This window comes from Salminus brasiliensis, chromosome 22, assembly GCF_030463535.1.
Source record: "Salminus brasiliensis chromosome 22, fSalBra1.hap2, whole genome shotgun sequence".
Classification (NCBI taxonomy): Eukaryota; Metazoa; Chordata; class Actinopteri; order Characiformes; family Bryconidae; genus Salminus; species Salminus brasiliensis.
In genome coordinates, this window is record NC_132899.1 from 1,999,717 (window position 1) to 2,018,996 (window position 19,280).

The following is a 19,280-nucleotide window of genomic DNA, read 5'->3' on the forward strand; positions in this document are numbered from 1 at the left end:
GGAAAACACAATCTCACACACTCACATCCAGAAAGGCAGCGTCCTGGAGCGCGCACTCTGATCGGGCGGAGAGGTAAGATCTGTCATTAGAACCTCCTGAGTTTGGTGAAGTGCTGATGTTAGGAGGAGCCGTTTGAACATCTGGGGATCTTCTCAAACCAATCAACAGCTGTTTTCAATATCTAAACCAAGGGTTCCTAGAGTGAAGCCATACACCCTTACTGAGGCTTCTTCAGTAAGGACAATTGTTCTTTATAGAACTGTGAACAATGGAACCATTTAAATGCATGATTAAAGAACCCAGAGAACCCTTTAAGTATTCAAATGCATGCAGTAATGGTCTAATCTACTGTAGCTCTGTTAGTAAACCGTGTATGGCAAAAGTTTGTGGACACCCCTTTTAATGAATGCATTCTGATACTTTAAGCTGCACCTATTGCTGAGACACAGATATACAGCTTGTGCTAAAGAGACGTACTGCCAATAGAATAGGACTCCCTGAAGCAGATCAACACTGTGACACTCAACACTCTTCTCCAGAGCAACTTACAAAAGAGCTTCACTGTTTACTGAAGAAGAAGCTGAGCTAGTTTAAATAGACTAAACTTCAAAGCTCCTCTAATCTTAGACTCTACAAAACACAAGTCAGTATGGAGACCATAATACTCTTCTCTTAACCTGAGCACTCTCAGAAGAGGAGGGTCTTCAGTCTGGGTTTGAGGACAGCGAGTGTTCCACCGGTTCGGTGCTCTTCGGACGCTTGTCTAGTCTATTTAAACTAGCTAAGGTTATTTTTCTAAATAAATAGTGAAGCACTGTAATTCTGCTAAATGTCGTAAATGTATATATATATATATTAGGCTTGGGCCTAATGCGGTACAGTCGCGCAGCACACCAATACCATTTATTACAATAGTTTCGTCCTTCCCTACATTTTCTTAAAGACTGCTGCTTTAAGTACACCCTCATGTAATTAACTTACAATTACTTTAAGGGTTTAATTTGCCTTAATTACACTGATTGATGGCAGTAGATCCTTTTATGGCTCTATCGGTGGAGCATATTTGCATCTGCCAACATCTGAGTTTATAATGTGTGACTATTAAGAAGCTAATTACCTTAATTACTTTAAAATCTTCTCATTTATGCAAATTGACAGTGCACTTAGCATTTCCCAAGCTTTATGTCTGGGCTCATATGTAGAGATTCACTTCGGTCAGAAATCAGCAGAAAATGAGCCTCATGTCCCAGTGCTGACGTCCTGCTGATCTCTTTACACCCCAGTATAGCTGACGAGTGCCAGGATGAGGGACATTCTGGTGTTGCTGTGTGTGTTGCTGCTGCTCCCGATGTCCACACTCTGCTCAGCGGTGAGCAGGACCTTCAGCTCTTCTAGTGACCGCTCGTTCGGCCAAACTCTCCCTAACACCTCTGCTTCTCTCCACAGAGTGAAACCAGGAGAAAGAAGCTGCTGTTCACCAGGATACTAGCTCACAATAAAGGTGAGGGAAAGGGGGGTGATACTAGGGATAATATACTAAATGGACATAAGTATTGGGACACCTGCTTGTTCATTGTTTCTTCTGAAATTAAGGGTATTAAAAAGAGCTGATCCTGCTTTTGTTGGAGTAACTGTCTCTACTGTCCAGAGAAGAATGATTTTTACTAGATTGCTGTGAGAATTTGATTGCATTCAGCAATCAAGAATGTTAGTGAGGTCAGGATGTTGGATGATTGGTCACCACCCCACCTCATCATCTCCACCAACTCCCCCCACCTACTCATCCCATTCAAAAGTACTGGATGGAGCTCCACCACCATCATTCCAGAGAACACTGTTCTTCCACTGCTCCACAGCTCCTCAATGCTGGGGGGCTTCATATACACCCCTCTAGCCCACGCCAAAGTCCGCTAAATCATTTACAGGTGGAACGTCTGACCAACATGGCCAGGTCAGACCGTCCTAGAAAGTTCTGTCCAATAGCAGAATCATAAGACGAGTAAATAAGAAGTGTCCAGCAGTCCCAAAATGTTCTCATGGGAGCAGGTAGCCCCCCACCACAGCTGACCAGACTGGACAGGTTAGATCTTCATGAGAGTTTAAGGAGGAAACATCTAGGTGTTTGTCTGGGTTCTCTCCGTCAGTTTTCTCCCAGCTGGTTGGAACTGAGCTGGTTTGGTTGGGTCTGGTTCTGATTGCGTGTTTCTGTCCAGTCAGTGTTTGTGTGACCGGATCTGTTTGTTTAACGGTTTTGATTGTATTTCTGTGTGTTTATGTGTGTCTGGGTTTGACTCTGTTTACATGGTGTGTGTGTGTGTGTGTGTGTGTGTGTGTGTGTGTGTGCTGGTGATCAGCTCCACAGTGCCTCAACGGGGGTAGATCTGTCTCCACATTACTTGAAGAACGGCACATGTTCTGTTTGTGTCCTGACGGCTTCAGCGGCTCCAGCTGTGAGATAGGTACTGACCTCCTCTTACTGAACACCTCCTCCTACTGACCTCCTCTTACTAAACACCTTCTCCTACTGAACACCTCGTTCCACTAAACACCTCCTACTAAATACCTCCTCCTACCTCCTACTACACACCTTCTCTTACTAAACACCTCCTCTTACTGAACACCTCCTACTGAACACCTCTTACTGAACACCTCCTCCTACTGAACACCTCCTCCTGTGAGATAGGTACTGACCTCATCTTACTGAACACCTCCTCCTACTGAACACCTCCTCCTACTGACCTCCTCTTACTGAACACCTCCTCCTACTGACCTCCTCTTACTGAACACCTCCTCCTACTGAACACCTCTTACTAAACACCTTCTCCTACTGAACACCTCGTTCCACTAAACACCTCCTACTAAATACCTCCTCCTACCTCCTACTACACAGCTTCTCTTACTAAACACCTCCTCTTACTGAACACCTCCTACTGAACACCTCTTACTGAACACCTCCTCCTACTGAACACCTCCTCCTGTGAGATAGGTACTGACCTCATCTTACTGAACACCTCCTCCTACTGAACACCTCCTCCTACTGACCTCCTCTTACTAAACACCTCCTCCTACTGAACACCTCTTACTAAACACCTCCTCCTACTGAACACCTCCTCCTACTGTACACCCCTCTTACTGAACACCTCCTCCTACTAAACACCTCCTCCTGTGAGATAGGTTCTGACCTCTTCTTACTGAACACCTCCTCCTACTGAACACCTCCTTCTACTGAACACCTCCTCCTACTAAACACCTTCTCCTACTACACACCTCCTCTTACTGAACACTTCCTCTTACTGAACGCTTCCTCTTACTGAACACCTACTCCTATTAAACACCTCCTCTTACTGAACACCTACTCCTATTAAACACCTCCTCTTACTGAACACCTTCTCCTATTGAACACCTCCTCTTACTAAACACCTCCTCCTACTACACACCCCCTCTTACTGAACACCTCCTCCTACTAAACACCTCCTCCTACTAAACACCTCTTACTAAACACCTCCTCTTACTGAACATCCTTCTCCTATTGAACACCTCCTCCTACTAAACACCTCCTCTTACTAAACACCTCCTCATACTAAACAAACACCTCCTACTGAACACCTCTTCCTATTGAAGACCTCCTCCTACTAAAGACCTCCTCTTACTGAACACCTCCACATGGTTTAAGGCAAGCATGCAGTTAGTATGGTAAGCAGTTCGACCAATGGTGGCTGTAGATGCAAGTGTATGTCTACCTGTAATTAACTCTATATAACATTAGAATAAACCCAAATAAACATAAAGTCAGTGGTCAGTGAGAGCGTCTACCTGTAATTAACTCTATATAACATTAGAATAAACCCAAATAAACATAAAGTCAGTGGTCAGTGAGAGCGTCTACCTGTAATTAACTCTATATAACATTAGAATAAACCCACATAAACATAAAGTCAGTGGTCAGTGAGAGTGTCTACCTGTAATTAACTCTATATAACATTAGAATAAACCCATATAAACATAAAGTCAGTGGTCAGTGAGAGCGTCTACCTGTAATTAACTCTATATAACATTAGAATAAACCCAAATAAACATAAAGTCAGTGGTCAGTGAGAGCGTCTACCTGTAATTAACTCTATATAACATTAGAATAAACCCAAATAAACAGAAAGTCAGTGGTCAGTGAGAGCGTCTACCTGTAATTAACTCTATATAACATTAGAATAAACCCAAATAAACAGTGTGTGTGTGTGTGTGTGTGTGTGTGTGTGTGTGTGTGTGTGTGTGTGTATGTGTAGATGACTCTGCGTCCTGTATTGTTGGTATGGGCCTGCAGTACAGAGGCCCTGTGGCTCAGACGGAGAGTGGGAGGGAATGTCTGGAATGGGATCCAGAAAGCAGCCGGAGTGTGTTTGGGGCAGACAGCCTGACTTTGGGTCTGGGACGACATAACCGCTGCAGGCAAGTCTAAAACACACACACACACACACACACACAAACACACACACACACACACACACACACACACACACACACACACATTACCTAATGACCCCTACACTCTTGTAGTTGCAGTCAGGGAGAGTGGGAGGTAGGAGGTGCTGTTACCCACACTGGGGGGTGGGGTGGGGGGTAATGGGAATACAGGACTAGATGTGATGTTATATGGTATCATGTCTTGGTCTGGTCCACAGATTGGTTCAGTTCTCCAGAGGCACTGAGTGTGTCCATAACATTAGCCCTGCCCACTATGCTGTGATAGGAGAGTGAGCAGCGTATAGGCAGTCTTGGTTCTGTACAGTTAAAGCTGGTGTTTTTACTCCCTCAGGAACCCGGATTTCAGCAGGAAGCCCTGGTGCTTTATAAAGGGGCCATCTGGAAGAGTTAAGGAGTACTGCAGCATTCCACACTGCCCCCTAGAGCCAGGTGACCATCAGTAACACTTACCTCCATACCTCCACCCCTATCCTCTCTCCTTCAATTCTCTACATCCTTCCCACCACCCCTTCATTCTTAATCTCCATCCCAATGTTTCTCCATCCATCCATTCTCAACCTCCATCCCATCATCCCTCCATTCTCTACCTCCATCCCACCATCTCTCCATTCTCTACCTCCATTCCATCATCTCTCCATTCTCAACCTCCATCCCATCATCCCTCCATTCTCTACCTCCATCCCATCATCCCTCCATTCTCTACCTCCATCCCACCATCTCTCCATTCCCTACCTCCATTCCATCATCCCTCTATTCTCTACCTCCATCCCACCATCCCTCCATTCTCAATCTCCATCCCACCATCCCTCCATTCTCAATCTCCATCCCACCATCCCTCCATTCTCAATCTCCATCCCACCAACCCCATATTCTCTACCTCCATCCCACCATCCCTCCATTCTCTACCTCCATCCCACCATCTCTCCATTCTCTACCTCCATCCCACCATCGATCTTCCTTGTTTTCGCTGTTTTCAGGCTGGCGTTGCGGGGAGCGTTCCGGGCCGAGGCTGAAGATCGTGGGTGGCTCTCTGAGCGCAGTGGAGGTCCACCCCTGGATGGCTGCAGTGTTCTGGAGGTTACAGAATCAACAAAGAGTGTTCCGCTGCGGCGGGAGCCTCATCGCCCCCTGCTGGATCCTCACTGCGGCGCACTGCTTTCCTGACGGGTCAGAGATGTTGATTTATTACAGTGATGTCTTTACTGCTTGTTGGTTAAGGGTAACACTCAGATCTCAGAGCTTCTCATTCTGAAGAAAGTAGTGAGATCTTGTCGGTGAGCTAGTCTGAAGAACAGAGCTTGGTTCCTCCAGGGTTCTCCTGGACACCCCCCAGTCCAGCAGCAGCAGGAGCTCACCTGTTTTACCATCATTAAGCCCTGATTTACCAAACCAGGTGTTGATCTGAGGAGAACTCTAAATAACACTAGACTCCCTTGTAATTTCTTTTGTGATGGTGTTGATCTGGACTCTGCAGAGCTCACACTAACACCAGGAGGCTGTTGGTGGTGCTGGGGAAGAACGCCCTGAACGAAACAGACCAGAGGAGAGAGCAGGAGTTCAGAGTGACGGAGCTCTACACACATGAAGACTTCGATGACACTGATGACAACTTCAACAACGACATCGGTAACTCCACCACTGCTCCTCAGAGCCAAACCCAGTCCTGCTTCATTAAGACCTGCTGGTAGCTGGTTTTACATTGGGACGGTCAGGGTGGTGAAAAGCTGGCCATTTAGCTGGTTGACCAGTTTAGCTCCTAACCAGCATAGCATACGTTTCAATGGACTACCAGCATGGCTAACTTGACCAGGCTGGCCCACCAGTATGTTAAAGCTGGTCATACTGATGGACCAGTGTGGTCAGGCTGGTCATGTTGGTTCAACCAGTATGAATCATACTGGTTATGCTGGTCAACTACCTTGATTACGCTGGTCATATTGATCAACCACCTTGGTCATACTGGTCATCACCAAGCTTGGTAAGTTTGTGTAGGCTTCTAGACCAGCGACACCATCAAACATAGCGCTTAGCTGACCAGCTAGACCAGTTTGAGCTAGCCAGGCTGTTTTCTTAGCAGGGCCTTTTCACTCTTACCACAACTGTAGATGGATGCATGTTTATTTCTTTAAGTTTGCCCTGGAGCTTTGAGGCTAATGTACAGTGGCTAACACCTAATGTAGCTTATGCACACCAATTAGCAACCAGCTACCTGAATTCTGTGTATTTTAAAATGCTCATATTTTATATTTCTTCTTGTTATTTAAACATTTCCTAGAGCTTGTACTTACAGCAGTAAAATATGGCATCCCTCAAGGTTCTGTTCTAGGACCTCTACTATTCAAGTTTATATTCCATTAATGGGCAATGTTATGTTACATGACATCAGTTTTTACTAATATGCACTATATGCACAATTTTATGTACAGTATCAGCCAAAGTGGACCATGAACTTTAACCTATAAGATTAAGGATTGTAAAAAAGACGTAAGAAGCGAGTGGTTACGAAAATGAATCAATGAACAAATACAAGAAACAAATTATTGTTATATATTGTTATTATTATCATTATATAAATACAACAATATATTAAAAATATAACAATAATACTATAATAAAAAATATAACAATATTTTATTATAGAAATAGCATTTACTCTATACTTTCTATGGACTAGGGGAGTGAATGGTGTGCCTTAAACTTTAGCCATGTTTATATATTGCTGTAAACTTCTTTATTTCATTAAAGAGAGGACAATACAGTTCTCCACGACTGGGGCTCTTGTAAAGATAACTGTATGTTACAGAAGGACACGACTGACCACGATCAATGTATAAAAGTAAACGGTGAAGCCTCTTTACACACCAAAGTTAAATGTGGTGTTCCACAAGGTTCTGTTCTAGGACCGCTACCATTCATGTTATATATGCTTCCACTGGGTACTGCTATCTGCAAACCCGGCACCTGTTTCCTCTGCTATGCTGATGACACAGTTATATACTGTATATAAAATATAGATCATATCTAACCTTAACAATGTTTATAAGTTACCGTAAAGTCCTTTAGTTTAGTAACTCAAGGGAAAGTTCCCAGATAGGGACCTTTTAACGATGTGTGTAACAGAAAGACATGAATACAATCTTTGTGTGTGATCAGCATTACTGAAGATCAGTGGTCCGAATGGTGTGTGTGCGGTGGAGTCCAACTCAGTGAGGACAGTGTGTGTTCCTCCTCCTGATACCGTATTTCCAGATGGGACGTCCTGTGAGATTGCCGGATACGGGAAAGAACAGCAAGGTATGATTGCATCACTTACTGTACACTTACTGTTACTAGGCAGATCTGTATGTGTTAAACTGTGTGTGTGTGTGTGTGTGTGTTGCAGGGCTATGGTATAACTCTCAGTACCTCAGGCAGGGGAACGTTAACCTGCTGCCACAGGAGGTGTGTTCCAGTAAGAGTTACTATGGCAACAGGATCACAGGAAACATGCTGTGTGCTGCAGCTCCAGACTGGAATGTGGACACCTGTAAGGTCAGTGTAGCAGCAGCTGTCCAATTGCCCTGATTTGAGATATGAAGTAGGCATATATAGGTTATGATATAATATACAATTTATATAATCGAAACCATATACTACATACATAAGGTGTGCCAAAACATTATGACCACCTATGACCTCCTAATATGCTGTTGGTCCTCCAAGAGCCACCAGAACAGCTCCAAGCTCTACACGACCTCTGGAGGTGTGCTGTGGTATGTGGCACCAAGTGGGTGATGATGGATAGTCCCATCAGCGAGCCTCTACTAGATTTTGGAGATGATGATCACCACCCCACATCATCATCCCCAACTCCTCATCCCAAGAGTACTGGATGGAGCTCCTCCACCATCATTCCAGAGAACACAGTTCTTCCACTGCTCCACAGCTCCTCAATGCTGGGGGGCTTTATACCCCTCTAGCCCACGCCTGGCATTAGGCAGCATGGAGCCAATAGGGTTATGATGTTGATCTGCTCCAGAGAGTCCTATTCTATTGGCAGTACTTCTTCTCTACAGGGACTAGACAAGCTGTGTGTGCATTTGCACATCTGTGTCAGCAGCAATAGGTGCAACTTAAAGTAGCTGAATGCATTAATTAGAAGGGGTGTCCGCAAACATTTGGACATGTAGTGTATATCATGCATAGTTGTTGCTTTAGTAGAGGTTATATGTACACAGTGTAACAAACACATGAACACACATGCTCGGTTTGTGTGCAGGGGGACTCTGGTGGTCCGCTGGTGTGCAGTGTGCATGACGCTGTGTATGTGTATGGAGTGGTGAGTTGGGGTGAAGGATGCTCCAGAAAGTTCCGGCCTGGAGTTTACACCAGGGTCACCAACTACAACCACTGGATCCTGCAGAAAACCGGCCAGCTCCCCAACACAGGAGCGTCTGTACACCTGCAGGAGTGACCTGCACACACACACACACACTCTACACGCACACACACCTTTCCACACACTCCTAACTTAACAAACCTAACTTATCCCTCACTAACTGTCACTGTAAAACCGTTAGGCCTGCTTAAAACATTTTGCCTGTTTTTTTATCTTGATTTGAATTTTTATTCATTTTATTTTATTGATCATTATTAATATTAAAATGTATTTATATCTTACTATCAGTTGCTGTTATTACCTAATTAGTATTTTGATTATTTTATTATTATTTTAGTCATTTTAATTAGTTTAGTTTTATATTAGTTTCCTTTTTTGATCTTAATTTTTATTTTCATCATTTTGTTGGTAGTTTTAAAATCGTACGCTGATGTATTTATATTTAAAATTCATTTTTAATTCTATAAAAGTTGACTTTTACTTTTTTATCTTTGAATTCTGTTTTTATTAATGTCATTTTATTCTACTTTATTTTTTTAAAATTTCTTGCTAATCAAATTTTAATTTGTTACTTTTTTCTTATCACAATTTTGACTTAATATTTATTATTATTATTAATAATATTATCTTGGTTATTTTCTAATCAACTTTTTTATTTCTCTTGATTATATATATATATATATATATATATATTTTTTTTTTTTTTTTTTTTTTTTTTCCATCCAGTCTGTTTACTGTGAATGCTCAGCTACATTTAAAAAAAGTGGAAAAAAAAGGCTGATCGATTGATGCATTTTGAGTTAACTCAACTTAGTTCAGTTTAAAGTTCTCCTCAAGTTTTTTACCTTTGCGGCTTAGATTTGAGCCTCGAAAACACAAGGAAATGACCTGCAGCTGAAACTGATTAAATGCTATGTGAGATGTTTAGGAGCTACAAACACCTTCTATACAATATTCCATCAGATCTGTAATCAGAGCCTCGTATTTGTTTAGTTAGACTGACTTTACATGGTTACAGTGAGGAAGTACTTGATCAGGCAGGGTGCTGCTGTAGCTGTACTCACCGCATCCTAGCGAGCTGTACTGCGAAGATTCAGGCTGCTGCCACTGTTTTCAGACCTGCTTCATACTTTAGCCCAGGTTCTAGTTCTAGATCATTATGAATCATACCATGTCAGAAAGCACATAATCAAGTCTATTTATGGCCTTTATTATATATATATATATATCATTTTTTTTCATCTGTTCTTTTGACGTGTTTTAATATCTTACTAGTTTTTACAAAAGGTAGACACCCCTGTTCTAATGCTATATAGCTGAAATGATGTTGACACCCTTTCTGTTTATATGCCGAATTCAAGGGTATCTCTGTAGAGGGTGTGACTCATTTACACAAACAACATCAACAATACATGGATTTTAAAGAATGTCTAAACTTTTGCACATGACTGCGATTGTAGTTTAATTTTTTTTTATTACAAGCAAAGGTGTGAAAAGTATTCACACTCATTCCTCAGGTAGAAGTGAGTGGAGATACTAGGTTTTAAAAGACTTCTATAGAAGCTGAAGTATCAACTGAAGCTTTTTACTCCAGTAAAAGTGTAAAAGTACTGGTTTCAGAACCACTTCAAGTAGAAAAGTAAAAGTAATGGAAGGAAAACAAAGACCGAAAGCTTAGGCCGAACCACAGGGGTCTATAGTGCACTACCCTACACTACTTCTCATCCAATCAGGATCAGACTCTCACTTTCCGGATGGAGAGGTTTTTTTATTGATGACGAGCCGGAATGAAAACAAAGGGAAATGAAATAGGAGAACGAGGCTGTTTTTAAAATGTAAGGAGGAGAAAGTTCAGATAATTGGGGGAAAATGTGAGAAAAATATATAAAATAAATAAAATATATATAAAGTAACTGTAATTTAGCACATTATCTAGAATAAGATTATTTGATGTGGTAAAAACGTGTAATACTGTAGCGTATGTATCACTTTCGGTTCTCTAAAGAACCCATAAGTGGGTGACGTGCTTTTGAGACAACTTTTAAAGGTTCTTCTACAGCACTGATCCAGAACACCTCTTCTTATGATGGTAAAACTGAGGCAAATCTGCAGAACCCTGCTTTTCCTTTAGGACTACTTAGCCTCACAACCCTGCACGTATCCCTCCACCATGAATGGACATGTTTCTGGCCCCTCATGGTGAACCTTCTCAGAACTGTGGTAAAACCGCAGGGTGCTTGATGGCCAGTTGTAGCGTAACTGGCTTCACGACCTCATTATCTAGAACCTTGAGAAAGGTTAGTCTGCTGTCAGTGTTCTCACTAAAACCAGAATGGGTGATGATGTCACTGGGCCTTATTCACCAACCGACTCTGAGTGTGTCAGCAGTCCGATGCACTGCCGCTATGGCCCGGGGGGTCACCAGTTCAAATCCTGAGACTCTTCGCCATCAGCGGCCGGAGTCTGAGAGAGCACAATTGGGCCGTGCTCTCTCCAGGTGAGTAGGGGGCGCTTTCTCCCCTCAGCACTCTTAAGCAAAGTCCCACTAACCCACTTCCACGCTCCGACAATGTGACGTTATGCTGGAAAATCCAGCAGCGCTAACAGACCAGGGGCCATGAATCACCTCGCCACAGTCCTGATCACAGAGCTCGGACTGACCGCTGCTGCTGGTTTTAGCTCTGCTCTGAACTTCGGCTCTTATTTATAGATCACGGTGAGTCAGAAACCACTTGAAGAAGCTAACCACGAATCAGATGGTCCACCAAACTAAGTGAAACTGAGCTTCACTGTAGAGAAACTGACCCACTCTGATCTCTGTACAGTGGGGGTGAATGGAAGCAGGCATCGGTCGCCATGACTACAACACAGATACAGCCCATAATTTATCTCCTATCCAAACCCACCAGTGCAGCTACACGAGTCTTCTGAGTTTTATATGGAATGATGATGATGATGATGATGATGATGATGATCATGAAGGTAAAATAGTGAATAGAGAATCTCCACTAATCCAGTTCTCTTTAGGGACTACTTTCTGTAGCTGCACTACACCCTGCAGCATGTATCCCTCCACCATTTTAATGATCTGGTTCTAAAAGCAGGTTCTAGAGCCGAGCTCTTCTCAGAACTCTGGTAGAACAGTGTCTCAGGCATCAGGCAGCGTCTTCATCACCATTAGGTGAAGAACTTTCTGTGAGGAGCTTTTAGTAGAGCTGCAGACGTCTGCTTCCCTTCACCTCCACTGTAGAACTCCAGCTCTGACTGAGGGAGCTTATCTAGAACCTCCACTGTAGAACTCCAGCTCTGACTGGGGGAGCTTATCTAGAACCGAGTGTTTCACACCAAACCCCCCAAACCCCCAACTGAATGAGTCTGTTGTCTAAAGTACCTGAAAGCTTCATCTCTGCAACTTTAGACGCTAATAAACATGAATATATTCATATTCATATATAACACGTCTCACTACAGAAGCCACTTCCTGCCACTTACAGTAAAAACATCCAGATTGTTTTTATTAGGTGAATTGCTAAGGTGAAAGTCATTATTTTGAGACACTAAGTAATTATTTTGTGATTTCTTATTATTCTAAGATGATTTCTCATTATTTTGAGATAATTTCTCATTTTCTGAGATAAATTCTTATTATTTTGAGATCATTTCTCATTTTCTGAGATAAATTCTCATTATTTTGAGATCATTTCTCATTTTCTGAGATAAATTCTCATTATTTTGTGAAAATTTCTCATTATTCTAAGATGATTTCTCTGTATTTTGAGATAAATTCTCATTTTCTGAGATAAATTCTCATTATTTTCAGAATTTCTTAATATTTTGTCATACTGACTTTTACTACTTGTATTGAAACGATGTGCATCTCTTTGCTGCACACTGTAACTCAGTAGAGCGAAACTGAGCATTTCTCACAATCCACCTAAAAGGAACTCAGTTACTGTGTGCTGCAGGTAGAGCAGGATCCCTGCACACAGACACTAGATGGCACTGCATGCTTTAGCACGGAGTTGAACATCCAGCCTCTGGTCCACTTTTGGTGGGTTCTCCATTCTTCACTCATCAGGTTCCTGCTTTTCCACGACCAGAGCTTCTCTCCCTGGGAATACAGTTATTCTGGAGGTTCTGATTGGCTGAGCAGAAACATTCCTGGAGCGCTGTGTAATGTAAACAGCTGAACTTCCATTAATTATTCTACAGTCAAAAGTTTGGACACATTTACTTTTGTTTTAAAATGTATGGAATTTCTCCAACCTGAAATATTGACCCCACCTACTAACAGCACATCTGATCGGCCCATTGATCAGTACATGAAGGGCCCCTTATTCTACTTAAATGATAATAATTCATAATAATTCATAATTGGAAGTCCACACTCTACTCATTTCTAGCTCATTTCTAAAGGAATTAATTATTGTAATAAATTGGCATTAAAGGAGCTGTATGAAACTTTTCGGTATTTTGATATTTCCCTTGAGGTCCACTGACAACAAGCTCTGTTCTGATTGGCTCTGAGTGCCTCATTCAAAAAGGAACTGCAGTATGAGTGGGCCCTAAATAGGGCTGAGATACAATATATGGACAAAAGTATTGGGACACATGCTCAATCATTTTTAAGGGTATTAAAAAGAGTTTCTCCTGCTTTTGTTGCAGTGACTGTCTCTACTGATTGCATCCAGCCAGATAAAACCTTAGTGAGGTCAGGACATGACTGGATGATCACCACCCCTTCTACTGCCCAGCTCCCCAACTCATCCCAAACGTAGTGGAAGGGGCACCACCATCCTTCCAACTGCTCCACGGCTCAATGCCGTTCTGAGAGTTCTGAGAAGAGTTCGGCTCTAGAACCTGCACTGGTGGGTTTGGATAGGAAACAAATTATGGGCTGTATCTGTGTTGTTGTCATGGCGACAGACGCCTGCTTCTATTCACTCCCATTCACTGGAAATCTGTGGAATTCCCCACCAGTTCAGTTGTATTAGAGAGCGGCCGGGCTGGGGAATTACTTGTCAGTAATTCACTGGAAGTATGGAAATGCAGAAAATGGGGAAGCAGCTGGTGTGTGTCAACAGTGTGTAAGCACTTCCTCCTGGACAGAGCGAGAAAGCAATGTGACAATGCTGAAACACTGCAGTCCTGTGCAATAGTATGGATACTTCTGGACAAATTTCCAGTGATTATTTATTGGAAAAAGAATTAAATAAATAAATAAATAATAATATGAATAAAATTCCACATCTCACAACTGCTAACGTCTTGTTGCCAGATACCACAGGACACCATCAGAAGTCTTGAGGAGATCATGGCTTGGTCAGACAGGCTGCTTTACAGGCTGTATAGCAGCGAAACCCGGCACAGGAGAGAGAGAGAGAGTCGAACCGAGCGGCAGGCCCGGGCCTATCAGCGGCTGGGGGCGGTGCCCAGCCCTGGAAGCAGCGCAGGCCGCTGTGATGGATGAGCAGAGAGGTGTGAGATGAAGGGAGCAGTGCATCAGTCTCTCTGTGTTTGCTCCACTGCAGCCACTTCCTCAATTCCTGCTTTTTGGACTCTTCCATATTAGGCCATGTGGTGCAGTCTGCGGGCCTCTCCGGGGGGACGGTGGGAATTCCTGAGCTGGTTGGGCTGGCAGAGACTCCGAACACTCGGAGATTGTTGTTGCACTTTGTCAGCGGAGGGAGGAATGTGTGGTATTTTCTGAGCTGCTGCTGAGCTTTTATTTTTGGGCCCACTTACTCCAGCAGAACCCCAACATCACACACACACACACACACACACACACACACACACAGTGCTGCGCTCACTAACGTCTGAGAGAATGAGCTGTAACACTGTTTATCTAGGCAGGAAGTGTTTACATCTTTAACCTCAGAATAAATACAAACAAACCGTCTGACCTCAACCACAGATCACAGAGACACCCAGCACCCAAACCTGCAATCTTCTCACCAACATCACAGTAACTTCACTGACCACTGACTTTATGTTTATTTGGGTTTATTATAATGTTATATAGAGTTAATTACAGGTAGACTCTCTCACCTGACTTTATGTTTATTTGGGTTTATTCTAATGTTATATAGAGTTAATTACAGGTAGACTCTCTCACCTGACTTTATGTTTATCTGGGTTTATTCTAATGTTATATAGAGTTAATTACAGGTAGACACTCTCACTGACCACTGACTTTATGTTTATTTGGGTTTATTCTAATGTTATATAGAGTTAATTACAGGTAGACACTCTCACTGACCACTGACTTTATGTTTATTTGGGTTTATTCTAATGTTATATAGAGTTAATTACAGGTAGACACTCTCACTGACCACTGACTTTATGTTTATTTGGGTTTATTCTAATGTTATATAGAGTTAATTACAGGTAGACTCTCTCACTGACCACTGACTTTATGTTTATTTGGGTTTATTCTAATGTTATATAGAGTTAATTACAGGTAGACACTCTCACTGACCACTGACTTTATGTTTATTTGGGTTTATTCTAATGTTATATAGAGTTAATTACTGGTAGACACTCTCACTGACCACTGACTTTATGTTTATTTGGGTTTATTCTAATGTTATATAGAGTTAATAACAGGTAGACACTCTCACTGACCACTGACTTTATGTTTATTTGGGTTTATTCTAATGTTATATAGAGTTAATTACAGGTAGACACTCTCACTGACCACTGACTTTATGTTTATTTGGGTTTATTCTAATGTTATATAGAGTCAATTACAGGTAGACACTCTCACTGACCACTGACTTTATGTTTATTTGGGTTTATTCTAATGTTATATAGAGTTAATTACAGGTAGACACTCTCACTGACCACTGACTTTATGTTTATTTGGGTTTATTCTAATGTTATATAGAGTTAATTACAGGTAGACACTCTCACTGACCACTGACTTTGTTTATTTGGGTTTATTCTAATGTTATGTAGAGTTAATTACAGGTAGACACTCTCACTGACCACTGACTTTATGTTTATTTGGGTTTATTCTAATGTTATATAGAGTTAATTACAGGTAGACACTCTCACTGACCACTGACTTTATGTTTATCTGGGTTTATTCTAATGTTATATAGAGTTAATTACAGGTAGACACTCTCACTGACCACTGACTTTATGTTTATTTGGGTTTATTCTAATGTTATATAGAGTTAATTACAGGTAGACACTCTCACTGACCACTGACTTTATGTTTATTTGGGTTTATTCTAATGTTATATAGAGTTAATTACAGGTAGACACTCTCACTGACCACTGACTTTCTGTTTATTTGGGTTTATTCTAATGTTATATAGAGTTAATTACATGTAGACACTCTCACTGACCACTGACTTTATGTTTATTTGGGTTTATTCTAATGTTATATAGAGTTAATTACAGGTAGACACTCTCACTGACCACTGACTTTCTGTTTATTTGGGTTTATTCTAATGTTATATAGAGTTAATTACAGGTAGACGCTCTCACTGACCACTGACTTTCTGTTTATTTGGGTTTATTCTAATGTTATATAGAGTTAATTACATGTAGACACTCTCACTGACCACTGACTTTATGTTTATTTGGGTTTATTCTAATGTTATATAGAGTTAATTACAGGTAGACACTCTCACTGACCACTGACTTTCTGTTTATTTGGGTTTATTCTAATGTTATATAGAGTTAATTACAGGTAGACACTCTCACTGACCACTGACTTTCTGTTTATTTGGGTTTATTCTAATGTTATATAGTTACACTGTTATGGACAGCATGACAGCAATATACAGTCATGCCCGAAAGTATTCATACCCCTGTCAAAGTTTGACTTAAATTTACTTTTATTTAACCAGAAATTATATTTTTGCCTGGAAATGACACAGGCATCTCCCAGGAGATAACACGATGATGTACAAGAGGCATCATTGTGGGAAAAAGTATTTCTCAGCTTTTATACACATTTGAACAAAAAGTGGCATGTCCAAAATTATTCATACCCTTCTCAATAATTAATAGAAAAGCCTTTATTGGCTATTACAGCAATCAAACGCTTCCTGTAATTGCTGACCAGCTTTTTGCATGTCTCCACTGGTATTTTTGCCCATTCATCTTTAGTGATGAGCTCCAACTCTTTGAGGTTCGAGGGTCTCCTTGCCATCACCCTGATCTTTAGCTCCCTCCACAGATTCTCAATTGGATTCAATTCAGGACTCTGGCTGGGCCACTGCAAAACATTAATGTTTTTGTCTGCTAACCATTTCTTCACCACTTTGGCTGTGTGTTTTGGGTCGTTGTCGTGCTGAAATGTCCACCGGTTCCCAAGGCCAAGTTTCTCTGCAGACTGCCTGATGTTGTTGTTGAGAATCTTGATGTATTGCTCTTTTTTCATGGTGCCATTTACTGCGATCAAGTTCCCTGGTCCATTGGCTGAAAAACACCCCCAAAACATTAGGTTCCCACCACCATGTTTGACAGTGGGCATGGTGTTCTTAGGGTTGAAGGCTTCTCCTTTTTTACGCCAAATGGTGCACACATCATTGTGGCCAAACAATTCAATTTTTGTTTCATCTGACCATAAAACAGAACACCAGAAGTCTTCTTCTTTGTCCAGATGAGCATTTGCAAAGGTCAAGCGGGCTTTTGTGTGCCTTTTCTGGAGAAGTGGTGTCCTCCTTGGCCTGCGTCCGTGGAACCCAGCAGTGTGCAGTGTCCGTTGAACTGTCTGCCTTGAGATGTCGCCACCAGCAGAGTCCAGATTCACCAGGATGGCCTTGGTGGTGATCCTTGGATTTTTCTTCACCTCTCTCACTATTCTCCTGGCCAGCACAGGTGTCACTTTTGGCTTCCGACCACATCTTCTGAGATTTTCCACAGTGCGGAACTTCTTGTATTTTTTAATAATACTTTGCACTGTAGCCACTGGAACTTGAAAACATTTTGATATGGCTTTATAGCCCTTTCCTGACTTGTGAGCGGCCACAATGCACAGCCGCAGGTCCTTAGTGAGCTCCTTTGTCTTAGCCATGACTGTCCACAAACCAACTGCAGAGAGCTGCTGTTTTTCTCCTGTTGAGTTGATTAAAACAGCTGTTCCCAATGAATCAGGGTAATTAGGATGCTTTAAAACAGCTTGGACTATTTGGAATGGTATAGAACTTTGGATTTTCCCATATACTGTGACAGTTTTCAAAGGGTATGAATAATTTTGGACATGCCACTTTTTGTTCAAATGTGTATAAAAGCTGAGAAATACTTTTTCCCACAATGATGCCTCTTGTACATCATCGTGTTATCTCCTGGGAGATGCCTGTGTCGTTTCAAGGCAAAAATATAACTTCTGGTTAAATAAAAGTAAATTTAAGTCAAACTTTGCCAGGGGTTGAATACTTTCGGGCATGACTGTATATATAATATTGCTGTCCTGCAATTTTATTACAATTGTAATCTGATAATTTTATAATAAATGTATATAATAATGTATATATATATATATATATATATATATATATATATATATATATATATATATATATATATATTATACACACACACTTCTAGACCCAACATGTTTTATTTTTATAAAAACTTTCTATATAATTTCTATATATAAATCTGCTCTTCGGGAGCAACAGTCTGTTGTTATTATGTAACTGGAATTTCCTGTTAGAGCTAATTACATATCCAGGGGCAGTTTGGTCATTTTCCCCTCTGACCAGGCCTGCTAAAGGACTATAATCACTTCCACCAGCATCCAGATCCACACACACACACACACACACACACTGTGAGACAGACTGGAAGAGAGAGAGAGAGAGAGAGAGAGAGAGAGAGAGAGAGAGACACAGAGAGAGAGAGACAGAGAGAGAGAGAGAGAGAGAGAGAGAGAGAGAGAGACAGAGAGAGAGAGAGAGAGAGAGAGAGAGAGACAGAGACACAGAGAGAGAGAGACAGAGAGAGAGAGAGAGAGAGAGAGAGAGACAGAGAGAGAGAGAGAGAGAGAGAGAGAGAGAGACAGAGACACAGAGAGAGAGAGACAGAGAGAGAGAGAGATAGAGAGAGAGAGAGAGAGAGAGAGAGTAAACAGTGGATGAAGCTGGAGGAGTGGTCGTGGTCCTCCAGGGTGGGCCATGCAGGTCGAGCTGCTCTTCGGGCTCGTGCTCGAGTCTTTGACCGACAAGCGGCGGTTTTCCTTTTTAGGGCACGAGAGCGTGTTACGTCATCTGGGAAGAACTCGAGCGTCTAGCAAAGTGGAACCAAAGCGGAGGTGGGCGGGGCAGGACTATGGGAGGAGTAGTGGGGAGGGGATAGGAGCAGCCAATCGTACCGAGGCATGCGTTTTGTAGTCCATTTCTGATTGGCTGCGAGGCTGTAAGGGCAGGAAGGAGGGCGCTTCCCACGGTGGGGGGGTGTTTG

The 19,280-nt window shown here is 42.0% G+C and overlaps 1 protein-coding gene across 1 annotated transcript; it reads left to right on the top strand.

Annotated features, from left to right (window-relative positions):
* plaub (plasminogen activator, urokinase b) lies at positions 1 to 9,280 on the top strand. The gene is made up of 11 exons (XM_072667516.1): positions 1 to 73; positions 1,285 to 1,370; positions 1,448 to 1,502; positions 2,356 to 2,460; positions 4,282 to 4,444; positions 4,812 to 4,909; positions 5,458 to 5,647; positions 5,955 to 6,106; positions 7,634 to 7,774; positions 7,863 to 8,011; positions 8,739 to 9,280. The coding sequence occupies exons 2-11, from the start codon at positions 1,305 to 1,307 to the stop codon at positions 8,931 to 8,933; spliced, it is 1,314 nt and encodes a 437-aa protein (XP_072523617.1). The 5' UTR covers positions 1 to 73; positions 1,285 to 1,304; the 3' UTR covers positions 8,934 to 9,280.
* The last annotated feature ends 10,000 nt before the right edge of the window (positions 9,281 to 19,280 follow it).

What these genes read in the sequence shown, in the direction of transcription:
- plaub (XM_072667516.1), top strand. Translation starts at nt 1,305, where the DNA reads ATGAGGGACATTCTGGTGTTGCTGTGTGTGTTGCTGCTGCTCCCGATG. An exon ending in CAACTTCAACAACGACATCG is followed by an intron (nt 6,107 to 7,633) that starts GTAACTCCACCA and finishes GTGTGTGATCAG; the next exon opens with CATTACTGAAGATCAGTGGT. An exon ending in ATACGGGAAAGAACAGCAAG is followed by an intron (nt 7,775 to 7,862) that starts GTATGATTGCAT and finishes TGTGTGTTGCAG; the next exon opens with GGCTATGGTATAACTCTCAG.